This window comes from Tursiops truncatus, chromosome 1 (genome assembly GCF_011762595.2).
Source record: "Tursiops truncatus isolate mTurTru1 chromosome 1, mTurTru1.mat.Y, whole genome shotgun sequence".
Taxonomy (NCBI): Eukaryota; Metazoa; Chordata; class Mammalia; order Artiodactyla; family Delphinidae; genus Tursiops; species Tursiops truncatus.
The window spans coordinates 177,403,772-177,420,567 of record NC_047034.1 but is presented as its reverse complement, the minus strand read 5'-3'; the positions used below and the strand labels follow the sequence as shown (position 1 = coordinate 177,420,567).

General features: G+C 41.0%; 1 protein-coding gene across 6 annotated transcripts in view; it reads right to left on the bottom strand.

Moving 5' to 3' along the window:
• The window catches only part of RERE (arginine-glutamic acid dipeptide repeats), a 428,266-nt gene that overhangs the window by 193,087 nt on the left and 218,383 nt on the right, over positions 1 to 16,796 (bottom strand). The window contains exon 4 of one of the 6 annotated variants that reach the window (XM_033843770.2): positions 480 to 551. The exons of the other annotated variants lie outside the window; for them this stretch is intronic. Within the exon in view, the coding sequence (XP_033699661.1) occupies positions 480 to 551 (72 nt within the window). The remainder of the gene's footprint in view (positions 1 to 479; positions 552 to 16,796) is intronic. 6 annotated transcript variants of the gene reach the window in all.

Sequence of the window (16,796 nt, the reverse complement as noted above, 5' to 3'; positions counted from 1 at the left end):
CTATCACCAATATTGGAAAGCATCACTTCCTCTTATTAACATACTTTATATTTACATAAAATCAATAGTAATGTTGACTGATGGTTATACTTTTTGAGGTTTTCCTGTTTGAATTATGCAACTATATTTTATAAATGTATACTTATTTAATATGTATGCATACAGACTGCATTGTTGTGACACTTGTAATGTCTAACGTTTATGTTTGTGAAATGTAAAAACTCTCAGCTATAACTGTGTGCTGATATATTACCTCAGATAAATGTATAATCCAGAAATAACCATACAAAACATCTCCTCAAATCTGCAACTCCAGTCACTAAACCAGTTGCTCCTTTTGCTCAAAATAAAATTTTTCTGGAAAGTTAATATGTTTTAAGTCACCTTGTAAGGGATAAACCAATAAGGAAAAACGCAAAGCTCTAACACATACATTTGGGGTGGGGGGTGGAAGCGGGAGGGGAGCAGCATCCTCTCACCATCATTGGTGAGATTTCACAGGTCGATCTGAGCATCTGTTTACGAAGACAGGACTTCAAGCTTCTCCTGGACTAGAAAAAATTTTAGAAGAAAACTGAGCATCTATGCCTCTGACATGGCCTAGACCACTAAGGGGAAACTCCATGGGGTTAGGGGACCAAACTCAGCTGGTAATTGATAAACTGTTCCTTCTTTCTTGTCTTCTGTACCTGTCCCTCCCCTCAGGGCTTATACAGAAACGGTGGCAGCCATGACAAACAGCAGGTCACACTGAGAACTCACGTGTTTGTGATCCTAGGCTTAGTAGAAAACCATTTCAATAAAAACTAAGATACCAGGAATTCTAGGAGGATGGCAGCATAGTTTACAGATCTTCCTGACTCACCACCATAAAACCAGATCGACTAGAGAGTCAAACCAAACTCCCGCTGACAACAAAACAGAATGCAGAAACAAGGTATCTTCACAAATCCGCGCATGTAAGCAGGTGGGGGGCACAGACCACCAGCAACCGAAAGGCCTGTGCTTGTCAGCATTTGTAGGGGAGAAAACTGAAGGAACGCTGTACCTCTCACACGGAAGATCAGGAGGACCTCAAAGTTGTTACTGAGCATGGAGGTGGGCCAATGTGCTAACAGCAGCTTGCCACTGCGGGGGTTTTGTCCATGGGGATGCAAGTTAGTACAGGGAGACCAGAAAAGGCTAAGTAGTCTAACCACAGTGAACTCTAAAAACTCACCACAGCTCCCTTCCAGGAGAATGCCCCATAACAAAGGAGAAACTACAGGGAATGGAGCACAGACCGAGCAGAACAGGAACAAGAGAGTAAAGGAAAAAGAAGGTCCAAATGAAAGTGAACGAAGGGAACAGAGTCAGGAACTCACAAAATGCAAGCACCATATTTTTAACATCACATAACAACGGAAGAGGGGGCTCCGTGAAGTTACAAGAAACTACTCTGAACCACACACACCTCCTTCTAAAAGTTCAAGAAAATCAAATGTGCATAAAAATAAGCAAAAGTACTGAGGTTAAACCTCATACAATGCTACTAATGGGGTGGGGGGGAGGAATAAGGAGCAGGATAGTATCTCTACAAGGAAAGCACAGCAAAAAAAAAAAAAAAAACACCTGCGTGCACACACACACACAACCAAAACTGTAATGCACTGTTTCAAAACAAGCTAAAAGATATTATTAAATAAATGATACAAGACATTAGAAAGCAATACATATCAGACACAGGAAAACTCAGACGTGAAATGTCAGACAAAAATTATTTTAGAAATGAAGACTAAACCAGAAGAAATACAAGAGTGAATAAACACAGCTAGCAATGCCTCATGAGAAAGAGAAGGTGAAAAGAAGAAAATTTTAAAGTCAAAAAAGAAATAAAAAACAAAAAGGATTCAGGAGAAAGTGACAAATATTAAAGATAGACAAGGAACAACTAACATACAGACAGCAGAAGCTCCTGGAAAAGAAAACCAAATCTAAGGATAAGAACAAACACTAAAATCTAAGGGTAAGAACAAACACTGTAATTCAAGAATATTTTCCTGAAATGAAAAGCTTTGAAACTTCACACTTCAAGAGCACACCATATACTTAAGCACACTAATCCAGAAGATCCTGATTAAGACACATTCTTTCTACTAAAATTACTGAACTTTAAAGGAAAAAAAATTTCTTCAGGCATCTAGGAAAAAACAACATGTGAATTATAAAACAAAGATAATTAGAGTTTCAACAGACTTTGACAGCAGTGCTTTATGCCTGAAGAAAATGTTGTTGCATGTTTAAGGCACTCAAGGAAAGAAAACATGTTATGGTGACCATAGTTAGTAATACTGTACTGCGCATCTGAAAGTTGCTGAGAGAGACCTTAGAAGTTCTCATCACAAAGGGAAAAGAATTCTGTAACTCTGTGCGGTGATAGCTGTTAACAAGACTTACTGTGGTGATCACTTCACAATATATTCAAATACCGAATCATTATGCTGAGAGTAATATGATGTTGTATATCAATTATACCTCAATTTTTACAAGTAAGAAAGAAAGAAAAGAAAACATTAGCCAGCAAAATCTGACCTGCAAGTGTAAGGGCACAAACAACCTGTTATAAGCATTCAAGAAGTCAGGGACTATAGTTCCTCCAGACTAAGATGACTAGAGAGACATCTATATAAGCACTAGTGGTAAAGATAAAATATAGAGTTACTTGGAGAACTAAGACTAAATAAGGGTTAAAGAGAAGAGACTATAGTATGTACTAGTTATGAAATCTGAAAATGTAGACATAGTATCAATACTATCATTTAAAACATGGGGGAAGCATAGGGAGAGCACAAACTAAACTTTTTTTTAAATACTCTTCAGTAATCATAACTGGTGAGCGTGGGATTAATATTGTTACTCTGAGACAGCTGTTTGGGTAAGGTGAGATAAAGAAAATAATGACAGGATATTCTAATTTTGTCACTCCTGTGTGCCTGAGAATCAGGAATCTCTGTGTGGAAGATACAGATGGAATACAGATGAGGTAAAAACTCTATAATTCTGAATTTGAATTAGAAGTATCAGTATGCAGCAATGAAGACCCAATGCAGCCAAAATTAAATAAATAAAATAAAAAATTTAAAGTCTATGCAGTTTAAAAAAAAGAAATATCAGTATGATTGATAAAGTATCACTATAATAGATAATGTTTCCCAGATCTGTCCACTGAAATTTTAGAAATTTTCATGTAATTTATAAAAATCCAAAGATCTAGACATAATGACCAACCCAGTAGAAATGAGTCCCAAACAGCCCAGAATGTGCTCTTGAAATATCATTTCTCACTAAAAGAAACCATGGAGTCTAGAAGAAATAGTGATTCCAGGTCTGGTGTGGAAATGCACAAGATGGGGATGGAGCAGCTAGACGTACAGATAGCAAGGACATTAGACCACTAGGGTCATATCAACGACTTAGAAGCCAACTTGGAGAGGCTCCCAGTAGCCAACGATGGAACAATCCGGGCTTCAATAAGGATTAAGAATTGCAATTATTTGAAACCCATCAATATCTTTAAGGGTACCCAACGCATTATTTGAAAAGTGGGTAAAAAGAAAGAATCAAGCTTTTATCCTGTCTTTCCTAAATAAACGGTAGAACTGGATAGGCAAATCATAGATGACAGGAAGCACTGCCATATGAAATTATTCTAGCTAATAAATGAAAATGAAATGGTAGAATGAGAATCTCATAATTTTGCAACACTCAAGGAATTAATGGATACAGGTAGTAAAATCCAAAAGAGAAAGGAGAAAAAACAAACAAACAAACAACAAAAAAAAAACCAGACATGACATGCCTCTGGTAAAAATTTACTACACCATTTGTAATCTTGCCCAAATGGGTCAGACTCAAGTCTGAACAAGCCTCTGGATCCAGCTATTAATGTGCAGGAAATGCAGTAGACAGAGGCACATGTTTACTGCACTAGCAATCAACAACATCTAGATTGTGGGAGATACTTCAGGTCAAGTGGCTTGGCTTTTTCAAAATAAATAAAGGGATGAATGAAGGGCGCGGGGGGGGGGGGGGGGGGGGGGGCGGGGGCGGGGAGGGAGAACTACAAATTATAAGATCATAGGCAAAACTAACCTGTAGTGTCCAGAGATCCACGCTTGGGAGATAAAACTATAAAGGAACATGAAGAAATCACTACTTTAAAAGTCAGGGCAGTGGTTAATTTTGTAAGGAAGGAGGGGACTGTCATTGCAGAGGAACTGGGAGATGGCTGGCAAAGTCCTATTTCTTCACCTGGGAGGTAGTTACACATTACAATTCATTAAACTATACATATGCTTTGTGTGGTTGTTTGTATTTGTGATTTACAGTAAGGAGATTTTTTTTTTTTTTTTTAAAGAAACCACTAACAGACCTCACCTGCCTTCTGCCTAAGAAAAGGCAACAGCTAAAAGCTCTGGTAACCAAATGAGGAAACTCAGGAAAAGGGGAGCACACCTGAAAGGACAAGTCTCATCATGATAAAGTAAATGAACTTCATTTCTCAGGCAGATTTCAGCTGGAGACCAGATGCTGCAGATGCACTATGGGCAACAGATAAAAGATGTATTCTACCAATGTTCACAAATTTATACATTTCTTAATTATGTGGTTTCTAGTTAAAATACAAAATAGCAACCAAACCAAAAGAACTAAATTAGAAAATGTATGTAAGGAAATAGAGACAAGACATAAGAAAGCAGCTGGAATTGTCACAGGAATCTACCAAAGGAATGAATAGCTGCTGAGCCCGTTAACAGACAACAGACTGATCAGAATCACATCCCTGGAGTAAGAATACAGGCCAGGAAACTAAAATTTAAGAACAATTTTGAAATATAAACGAGTAAAACAAAACTCAGCATTAAATTATTTTCTCATACTCATAACAAATGCCACAGCTTCTGATGGAACAAACCCCTTTTCCAGTGTTTGGGTCTCATAAACCTAAGGATTCCTTACCACCTTCTCTCAGACACCCAACAGCTAGTTAATGAGCAGGAAATCCTGGCCATCCTGTCACCCGTGTCTTCCTAATAAGTTCTATCTCTAACCCTAATTTTCTTAAAGCGTAATTCTGATCACGTACTCAACTGGTAAAAAACATCCATGGTTCCCCAACAACTAATCCAGTTTCTCAGCGTGACTTTCAAAGCCTGGCATATCTTTACTGCTCTATCTCTGACCGCTCTCTTGACCAAACCAAGCTACACTCCAACATTCAACAAAAATATTTTGCCTCTATCTTGTGTCCTTAAAAAGCTTTTCTGTTTTCCAGTCAAAATCCTTCCAACCCAGGGCTTCCCTGGTGGCGCAGTGGTTAAGAACCCGCCTGCCAATGCAGGGGACATGGGCTCGAGCCCTGGTCCGGGAAGATCTCACATGCCACGGAGCAACTAAGCCCACGCGCCACAACTACTGAGCCTGCGCTCTAGAGCCCGAGAGCCACAAGTACTGAGCCTGCGTGCCACAACTACTGAAGACCACGCGCCTAGAGCCCGTGCTCCGCAACAAGAGAAGCCACCACAATGAGAAGCCCATGCACCACAACGAAGAGTAGCCCCTGCTCGCTGCAACTAGAGAAAGCCTGCGCACAGCAACGAAGATCCAATGCAGCCAAAAATAAATAAATAAATACATAAATTTATAAAAAATCCTTCCAACCCTTCGAAGCTCAGCTCAAAAGCCGGGGTACCCTTGCCAAGTCCTACCCATGGAAAGCGCTCTCGCACTTCTCCGAGCCCCACTCTCTGCAAGTGTGTGGTGATCCCTCTCTATTCCTCTTGAACCACTTGAGCGCAGAGGCCATACTTTATTCATATTTTTACATTCAACAAATATTTATTAAGCTCCTACTATGTGCCAGAAACTGTATGGCCCTGGGTCTATAGCAATAAACAAATAGGCAAGCATCTATCTCCCTCCCTCCCCCAACCACTTGGAGCTGACCATTCTTGAGGGAGAGACTAATTCATATCTTTTTCCTTCTACACAATGGACTTCCTATTATATACACAGTAATCATTTAATGAATGTTGGCTGAACTGTACAGAAACATTTAAGAGAAGAAAGTAACATAGTGGGGTAATTTAAAATAAGTCATTAAAAATCCTCATTTCACTTGAGGAAAAAGAAGACCATCCAACCTCCAAATCTGACATATTCCAGTACTTCTCCTTTTCAGAAACGTCTGCCTCTTTAAAATTTCACCAGAAGTCCTTGTAAGGTACCTCAGCTAGAGAAGTCCCCAGACCCATCCTTCCTATGCCCTCCTCTAAGGGCAGTTGCCCTTTCCAGTCCCTTTAGGTGGCCATGCTTTGTTTTACGGGACTCTGGCCTAGAGCCTACAGCTGACTGCATGAGGTGCGACACCTGATCCAGAAAAATTCCCATCCCTGAGCAACCAGCACATGTGGTCCAGGGCCAAAAGATAATCTGTGCCAGGTTCCCTCAGCAACATGAAATGGCAACTAAGCAACATCAGTTAAAGTAGAGCTCAAGATGCACAGATGCTCTAAGGTACAGATGGACCTTTTATTTCTCTTTTCCAAACAAAACCTCTATAAATTGAAATCCAAATTGTCCTTCAAGAAGAAACAGGGGCCCAGAGCTTCTCTCATGGAGCCTCCCTTTGACCATCTTCCCTGGTAACCACCAAATGCACCACCTCAGAACGCAGCTTAAGAAACCACAGCCCAGGTAAAAACCAAATCGAGTTGGCTAAATTGCAAAATATTTATTAACATTTTCATTCGTTCACTCATTCATTCAGTGACTATGTGCTGAATGCCTGAGTGCTAGATCCTGTAACAGTCACAGAATAAGACAAATGAGGTTTTCGTCCTCAAAGAGCTTTTGTTCCACTGGGGAAGGGAAAACAAGCCAACTACTGAGGAAATTCTAGTGTTCTACCGGGGAAAGGAAAAAAAATACAGTCATACCTTGTTTCACTGCACTTCTCTTTGCTGTACTTCGCAGATAATTGCATTTTGTTTTTACAAATTAAGGCTGTGATAACCCTGCATCAAGCAAGCCCAGCGGCGCCATTTTTCCAATAGCATTTGCTCACTTCATGTCTCAGCGTCACATTTTGGTAATTCTTGCAATATTTCAGACCTTTTCATTATTATTATATTTGTTATGGTGATCTGTGACCTTTTATATTACTACTGCAAAAAGATTATGACTCCCTGAAGGCTCGAGTGATGGTTAGCATTTTTTAACAATAAAGTATTTTTTAATTAAAGTATGTATTTTTTTAGACATAATGCTATTGCACACTTATTAGACTATAGTATATTGTAAACATAACTTTTATATGCACTGGGAAACCAAAAAATTGGTGTGACTCTACTGTGATATTGCTTTATTGCAGTGATCTGGAAACAAACCCACAGCATCACCAAGGTCTGCCTGTAAATCAACAAGGTAATCTAGGGTGATGATCAGTGTCATAAAAACAAGAAAGATATTAAGACTGGGCAACATCTTAGAGAATGACTAAGTAGGAAAGAGGCTGAAGCCATGGATAAGGTAGTCAGAAAAATCATCGGGAATAGGCAACACTTGAGCTGAGACCTGAAAGATGAAGAGCCAGTAACTCAAAGACAGAGAACAAATCCATCAAATCAATAAACAGCCTACGATCCACCAAGAACAGTACTAGGGACCACAGAGAATATCAGGAATGTTTAAAACACAGTTCGTTCCCTCAAGTTTCATATCCATTCAGGGAGGTAAATTAACTCACGAAACAAGTTTCATGAAACTGTACAGAATGAAGCAAAAAGCCAGAGGAGCCCTGAAGACAGCAGGAAAGGTGAACTGCTTTGAAGCCTGCAGGTCAGTCACTGTAAGGCCAAGCTAGTCGATTTGGAATTCTGATTCTGCTGCTGATGCAAAAAGTACATAAGCCATGCCTTTAAGCTTTCCAAAGTAAAAGCTGAAAACTTTCTCATCTTAATTAGTTCACACTTAGAAGGAAATATGAAGGCAATGCTTCCAGGCAGCAGGGTAAACACACTGTTAATTTGCTACTCTGGAAAACCTAGTCCTCAAATTGCATTTCCTCCACTTAACTAAGTAACTAAGGTTCCTTGACTTCCCACACCTGCAGTCTCCTCAGCCATGCTAATTCACAGTTGCTGCTTCCCTCCCACTGACCACATGCTCACCCAGAATCCTCCAGCAGTTTCTTTTTCTGGAACAGTTGAAGAACTGCTGAGTAGAAAGAGTTGCCAACCAATTAGTCTCCAAACCATCCCGACTCAACTGTATTGTTCTGTCAGTGTCCGGAGCAACTGAAAGTTATTCAGCTATTTCAGATGTCAGGAACTGAGCAGAGTTTCCCAAATGTTTGTTCACTATAAAGGAGAAAACCAGTTGGGCCTCTTCCAACCGAGACTCTGAAGAGAGGGCTGCAAGAGTCCCGTGGTGCTGCCATCAGATCCACTACATCTTGTCCCAGCTTCCACAGGGCCACAAGAAAGTAAAGATCAGGCCACCTGCGCCAGCAGGCAGTTAAGGCAGGTTTTTCTCTGTGAATAGCTTGGTGGTGTGAAGAGGCTTTTCTGGGATAAAACAAGAGGAAAAGGTACATATGCTTCAAATGGAATGGTCCCAAAAACAAAACAGATGGTCTTAAAAGCAAGAAAAGCCCCGACCCTCCCGGCAGCCACTGACCATCTGCGACCAAGTAAGTTTTCCCACTGACAATGAACAGCAAACCACCATCAGCACTATCTTCACTGATTAAAGGAAAAACAAAAATGCCAACTAGTACCTCTGGATGAAAAGCCAAGCACAATCATCTATTTTCAATGCAAAACTGTCTATACAAGTCAATTAATGGACCTTGCCTATCATCATCCCACATCCAAATCCAGCCACTGTAACTAAAAAGTATCCATAATGATGAGAACTACTCTAAACCAACCATTAGTGGTAAGAGTTTCCCCACCTAGAACCCACTTTCTTCTCCCTTCCACCACACCTATCCGTAAAAGCCAACCCCAAATTCATCAGTTCGTTAGGACACCTCCTCTTGAACCTTACCGATGGACAGGTTCCATCATTTTGAGCCTTCTCAGCAATGCACACACACCATGGCAAATACACTGCTTTTTAGCTACTTTAAAGACATTTACTTATGCCCTGCACCTCTCACAAACATTTGCAGGTAAGAACTCTGATTTTCTCTTAAAGATGCAGCTATCGTTCTTTTTTAAATCTCTTCCTCATGCTTAGTATCAAATGCTACAAAATAAGAGGGTTTAATACACAAGGGCTTAATTCACTGGAAGGAAACACAGACTTTTATAATAGGAAAAAATATTGCAATGCCAATGTAAAGTATTACACTCATAGTGAAGACATTTTACCATACTTCCTCTTCTCAATGAAAGAGGACAATGAAATTAAAACTGGAAAACACAAACAGAATTCAGCTAAATAACAAGCCACTTCATCTAATAAACTTGTCTTTTAAAACCCTCCCCACAGCTTCCACCCTGTATGCATTTGCATTTACACACACACATACTGGTATACACTACAACATACAAAAGGGGATCATGCCAATTCCAAACCAATAAGAAGGTACCTTTTAAAAGTCATCTTTGTAGGGCTTCCCTGGTGGCGCAGTGGTTGAGAGTCCGCCTGCCGATACAGGGGACACGGGTTTGTGCCCCGGTCCGGGAAGATCCCACATGCCGCGGAGCGGCTGGGCCCGTGAGCCATGACCGCTGAGCCTGTGCATCCGGAGCCTGTGCTCCGCAGCGGGGGAGGCCACAGCAGTGAGAGGCCCGCGTACCGCAAAAAAAAAAAAAAAAAAAAAAAAAAGTCATCTTTGTAAAGAGTCCTACTTCTACACCTTACCCTAGGAGAATCAAACAATGATATTTGCAAGAAGATAATTCATGTTGGTTTAAGACGAACTGTAACTAAACATAACTGAATTCACAAATTTAGTTCTAAGTTATGAAAATATAAGGAAATTTAAAATCTGTTGAAAATGTTCTTTTCTACAAATGACAACCATATAATCTCTTACATCATTATACTCTGCTTTTAGCATTCTCAATATGTTTTTCCATCTGAGATATGCAGTAAGTCTCCTAATGCCAGAAATGGCTGCAGTGCCTTGGGTCATTACTACTCAGGAACTGGGTGCATTTGTGGAGCTGATTCTGTGCTGAACTGTACTACAGTTTCAGACACGTCCAACTGTGGCAGAGATTGCTGGCTGCCTAACTCAACCTCCACTCCCCCCACTTTCCTTAATAATAGAACCCCTATATTACTGGACAGCCAAAACCAACTCCCACCTCCCCTGAAGATCTACATAAACTGAAGTTGTTAGGCAGGGGTACTAGGAAAGCTCTGGAATGGGCCCTCCTCTTTCAGCTGCCTGGCTAGAGTGGAGAACCAGTTTCCCCCAATCCACTGCAGAGTAATACTTTTATAAAAAACACAAATAAAATGGTGTGGCAATGTCAAATGGTTATAAAAGTTTCTAAACGGTTACTTTCTGTACTCAATACGTGGTGGCCTAGTAACAGACAGTTCAGTCCATGGACTACGATTCAGATAACACTGGCCTAGAACATTAATCTGACCACTGTAGCTGCAATGGCCATCTGTGACCATGAGGAACCCCTGAGAATGGAAACCATGCACTAACGACAATGGTGCAGACTGTAGGAAACTAGATACCTGACAATCATGGTCACTCTCTCAACTCTGGATGGCACACCTTGGAAAACACCTTGTTTTATAGGAGAATACAGACTTTTTACTACTGTGATTTGGGTTTTTATTATATACAGCCAATCGACAAAACAGACACTCCTACATGTGCAGACCACTGCAAAATTTCCAAAGTGCTATATTACCTCTTTTTACTCTCACATGAGAATAACCCCACTGTGAAGTAAGCAAGACAAAGTATTATCTCGATTTGACAGACAGATGGAAACTAACATTCTAAAACATGAAATAGCTTGCCTGAAGTAACACCTAGGAAGCACTGATAGCAGAACTGAAAACAGAAGCCAGCTGCCTGCTCTTTCCATAAGAGCAATCTACCTCTCAGTGAAGTGAAATCACTTAATCATGATCACAAGCAAAATAAAATAAATGAGCAGGGGTGTGTACTTGCAACAAATTACATAAAGTGTGTATGCCGCTGGGTAGTAAGATACAACAAAAACACCATGGTCAACTAGTGAAGACAAAAACCAGATTTAACGGCTGTGGTGTCCTACTTCATTTGTAACAAAGCATGTGTGAAAAGGAGCTGGAGGGGCAGAAATCACAATTTTATAATAATTTAGCCAGAAATGTAGCAACTGAACTAAGAGCAAATAATACATAGCACATTAGTTTAAGTTATGACATAAACCTTCAAACCCTGGTCTCAAATAAAATTTGAAACCCTAATATTCTATCTGGATATGAACAGAATCTGTCAATAAGTAATAATGTTTCTTAAAAACAGTTTGCATAATTATTGAAGGACAGTAATAACAATACTGAACTTTAATATAAACCAGACTTCTGAGATCCACTGTCAATCAAATGAGTTTCCGTACTCTTCCTTCCATGGTGAAGAAAGGCTGGCACAGAGCCATCCCCCTCACTTCCCAGGATGCCTTGTGAGCAAAGGCGTATTAAAAAGCATATTTAAAACCTGAAGGGCTTCCCCGGTGACACAGTGGTTAAGAATCCAACTGCCAACGCAGGGGACACGGGTTTGGGCCCTGGTCCAGGAGGATCTCATGTGCCGCGGAGCAGCTGGGCCCGTGAGCCACAACTACTGAGCCTGCGCCCTAGAGCCCGTGAGCCACAATTGCTGAGGACCACACGCCTAGAGCCCGTGCTCCGCAACGGGAGAGGCCACCACAGTGAGAAGCCCGTGCACCACAACGAAGACCCAACGCAGCCAAAAATAATTAATTTAATTAACTTTGTTAAAAATTCTAAATAAAAAATAAATAAAAGCTGATGGTTAGGATCAGACATGCCACCTGTGACTGTGGACTAATTTTTATCTGGGTAAGTTTTCTTTGCCTACGTGGCTATCAAACGTTTTATTTCATCAGCAACAAACACTAAAGTATTTGCCCATATCAATATTTATCTGTTAAATACTAAATCAAACAGAAGCTATACTTTTCAGTACACAGAGATAAAAAGGTTCTTCTGCGGTCTTAAATATTTTGTTGCAATATTTTTAATTTTAAAAACAAAAAGAAGACCCACAAGAAAAATTAGGACATGAATTTCAATGCATTTTATTATGCACATTTACCCTTTCAAAATTTCTCTACAGATATAAGCTAATTACCAAAGAAAAAAACAAGCTGAGAAAAACATTTAATTGCTCTTGGTATGTAAACATCTTATAAAAATCCTCCAGGATCATTAGTGAGAATGAGTTCTTTCAAGGAATACCTATCTATCAGTGCACTATACAAAAACTATTAAGGTCAGGATGGGGGCGGGGGAGGGAGTTACGGAGAGAGATTAATAAAATATTCACCCCCTCAAAATAACACAGGAAAGAAAACAGGAACTGCCCACTAACTCTGCAAACCACAAGCCCCTTGCAGACTCATGAAGCCACAGTGAAGTAGGAGAGAAAGCTTTGGAGGGACTCCTTCAGAGGAAAAATCCTCAAGAGTTTATACTAGCTCAGGGGTCAGCAAACTAGCGGCCCACAGGCTATTTCCCAGCCCACCTATTTCTGTAAACAAAGTTTTACCAGAACACAGCAACGCTGTCACATACTGTCTGTGACCAACATGAGTAGCAGCCACAGAGAAGACAAAACTGAAAACATTTCCTATCTAGCGTTTTACAGAAAAAGCTTGCACCCTATCAGCTACCTGGGCGATAACACAAAATAAGATGCGCTTCTCTGGGAACTGATAGGAACGAGCCTCTTTTTCATAAACACCTTTGTGTATATATACGTAGTTTTAGTTCATGAGATGTAAAAGTTGCCTACAAAAAAGCTGACCCAAGCACAAAATGTCTCCAGCCAGTATCCCAGACACAAAATAGCCTGTAACTTAGAAATCCAGTGAACTGCACTGTACTTCATCTCCCTTATAGAGAAAACCCAATATGAATAAGAAAACAAATTTCTCTAATGAATTAACCTTCCGAGATTTATGATTTGGTGTGATGTATCTTTGGAAACGATGATGACACAGAGTATGTGACAGTGCTTAAGTACCTCCCCCACCAAAGACCTGGAGAAATTTCAAGTTCAGTACCCCCAGAGGTCAAAAGCATTATTAAACTCCAGAGATGCCCAGGGCATGCGCCAGCAGAAAGAGAAAGTTAACCAAGTTTCACCTCTCACTGCTTCCATGGCAAGTTTAAACAGCAAGCGCTAATCATTTAATTTGTACTGATGCTAATTTTTCAAAGCAAGTTCATGAATTTTCAAAGAAGTTCATGTTGCTTCTTGTTAAACCAGATCTCTAAAATGATAACCCAAACAATAAGCCAATGAGCAGAAAAAAATACATAGCACTAGAAAACTGGGTAGAATAATAACCAGTGTGTTAAATTCCATGACTAAAAGATTTAGATACAAAGGCATTTTCCCCTGCAATCTCACTGTTACAAGGTTACTGTCAGAGAAAAGGAGTAAGGCCTGCAGCACAGAGTTTCTCAGTCAGATTCACAGCAGAGCTATATATCAAAGTACACAGTCAGGAGACCTGATCAGGACAATAATCAGGTCTGTAAAGCAAGGGAGTTTCACTGTAATTTTGTAAATAAACACTTCAGTGGATTTTTTTTTTTTAATGATGAATCCTGTTTTGTTTTGTTTTTAATGATCAATCCTGTTGATAGTTTTCTAGTCCATCTTCTGAAAGAATCCATTCCTCTGGCTCAACTCACTGCCTGATATTCAGCAATCACTGTTAGGATAATTACATTTCCTCAAGAAACAGCAGAAAGGCATCATTTCATACAAGCAAGAAATAAGACCAGAGGCTGTCTAGGTCTCAGCCCTTCCGCCTTTCTCCCCAAAATATAAAAGGGCAATGTGTCTCTTTCTTCCAGAGAAAGCGATATGCTCAGAACAATTCCAATTGCACTCAAGACAGCTTAATAAAACAAGCTGAGGGCTTCCCTGGTGGCGCAGTGGTTGAGAGTCCGCCTGCCGATGCAGGGGACACGGGTCCGTGCCCTGGTCCGGGAACATCCCACATGCCGCAGAGCGGCTGGGCCTGTGAGCCATGGCCGCTGAGCCTGCGCGTCCGGAGCCTGTGCTCCGCAACGGGAGAGGCCACAATAGTGAGAGGCCCGCGTAACGCCAAAAAAAAAAAAAAACCTTAAGACTGTGTTCTCGAGATCCCCGTGACAGGACACAAGGGTGTATTCTGAAGGCTTCCTCACTGGGGTCATACAGTGTACGGTGAATCAGCTATGCCACCTGTCTTGCGCTCTTGGACAGGCTACCACCCACGTCCTGTACTTACTCATTCAACCAGAATGAACTGGACAGAAGCAGGAGCTGCGAATCTGGTCAGGAAACAGGAAACAAACAATTCAAAAAAGCAGCACAGCAAAAGATGAGGCCGGGAGGAAAGATGGAACAGAAGAGAAAATAATTAACTATCTGTAGGAGAGTGGCTGCCTACAGCGAGTGGCAGGTGGCACCTGGAGAGCACTCCAGCCCTGCAGCACATGCACTGTGGAGCTGGGAGGGGGTGGGCTGCAATTGTTCAGAAGCAGCATCTCTCTCCCCAGGGAGTCTTGCACCCAGGAGCCGGCCAGAGTCTGCTGGGCCCTGAGGAGCTTTCCCAAGGCAGAGCCTCTCCAGGGCAGCTGTGCGCCCACTGGGGCGGGTGCCACGCACAGAAGCCACTTCCCACGCCCTGCCACTGAGGTCAGCCATGCTTTCAAAGACCTCTCTCTCTTTCCAGCCTTTCTTCATTAGCTTCCCTTCCCTCCCAACCCTCTCCCCTCCACACAAGATAAAGGGATTTTTTTAATCGGATCAGTTTTCCAGGGAAGCAGAAATGTGACTGTACACGGTTCTTTAGCCTCACCTCACGATTCCGCAACAGGGACTAACATCTCTCAACATGGCTTTGTCCAGCTGACCAGGCTCTTTCTGCAGCTGAATAAAAAAAACTTTAGAAACAGTTCTGTCTCCACCAAAATAGTACAAATACATCACACCACCAATTCTGGAATACTGAAGCAGAGTCTTATCTCCCTTCAGACAGAATGTAGAAGGGCAGAAGGCTTCAAGCTTCATCCAGAAGATTCCAACTCTACGAGTCCCACGGACAAGTCCCCTTGTGCTTCCACACAACGATGCCCCCGAGGAAGTCCGCCCAGCCTGCTGGACAGCGGCAAAGGACTACTCACAAGAGCTCTTCCTTCTCTTCATTCCCCATCCTTTGTATTATACTGGGACCAGTGACACCACCAGCACTAAAAAGAGAACGAGTGCTAGTTTCTTTTTTCCCTCCCTGAAGCTCACAAGATGGGGTTGCTTTCTTTTTCAGCTGGTTGGTGGGTGTCAGCCACCTAATTAATACCCCCCTTCTCGTTAAAAGCTACCCCTAAAAAGCAAGTCGATCTCTTATATAATTTTATTCATAAGGAAAGAAGACAAAACTCAGCGTACATTAATCAATGTGTCAGGCTGACGTAATAAGCCAGATGCATTTGATGTTTGCTAAGGGTATCACTAAAATAATCTGTTAGCCACCCACCTACAGCTACAAAAGAGAAAAACAGAACAAAACAAACAAGGCTTTTTCAAGAATGTGTATATGTGCCCAACACTTTGTTTAGTAACTCCAAAAGATACAAAACCACTTAGGCAAAAGTAAGCCACAAACCTATTCAAGAGCATTGTAAAATGCAAGGGAATTATCCAAAGGGCTGCACCGCCGACTGAATAATTTTAATACAGGATGCCCAGCAAATCTCCCTGTATGCTGCCAACAGATCACCAGCAGAGGCAAATCCAGATGATGAAACATTGTAAGAAGGGCCCTTTTTAATAATTTAGCCCATCAAGGAATGAGTACTGATTCTTGTTTTCAGCAGAAGGAGAGTGTTATCTTCAGCTTACAGCTCAGGGACAGCCTCAGGGGATTTAATCACAGTCCCTTTCCTGCCATGTGATCCTTCAGCTGTCACTGTGCATTCTTTGTCATTCTTCATCCATTTCTAGAGAACCCCTGGTCTCAAAGATGTGTCTTCCCTACTTAAGCCACAGAAGCCATAGCAGCATTTCAAGTTTTACATATTAAGCCTGTCTGTCTATTATCATTTGCCAACTGTTCTTCTCCTAAATAATTTTAACAATGCATCAGATATCTTTGTGAACTTCCATCTTGTTTGTTAACAAATCTACTAAATATCTTAAGATCAGATTGATATTCCATCATAATGGTAAGTGTACCGATCGATCTATGGACGTGTGCAAACATTTTAATACAACCAAGAAGACGCTACTAAGAGAAGGAAAAACCAGGCGGAAGCAGTATAGGTATCAACCACTCTTTCCCCATTCCAACATGGAAGGATATAAAGTCCCTAAACTTGAGGAAAAATTAACCAAAACAATAAATTTAATGGTAATACTAAATTTAAGGGTATTCCTGCATCTTTATATATTGGAAAAATATTCAAAACCAAAAATTTTTTTAAACTGTAAACAAGCCAGCGATTTCTGATTCAAGTATCAATCAAACTGCTCTCATCCCTGACAGAAT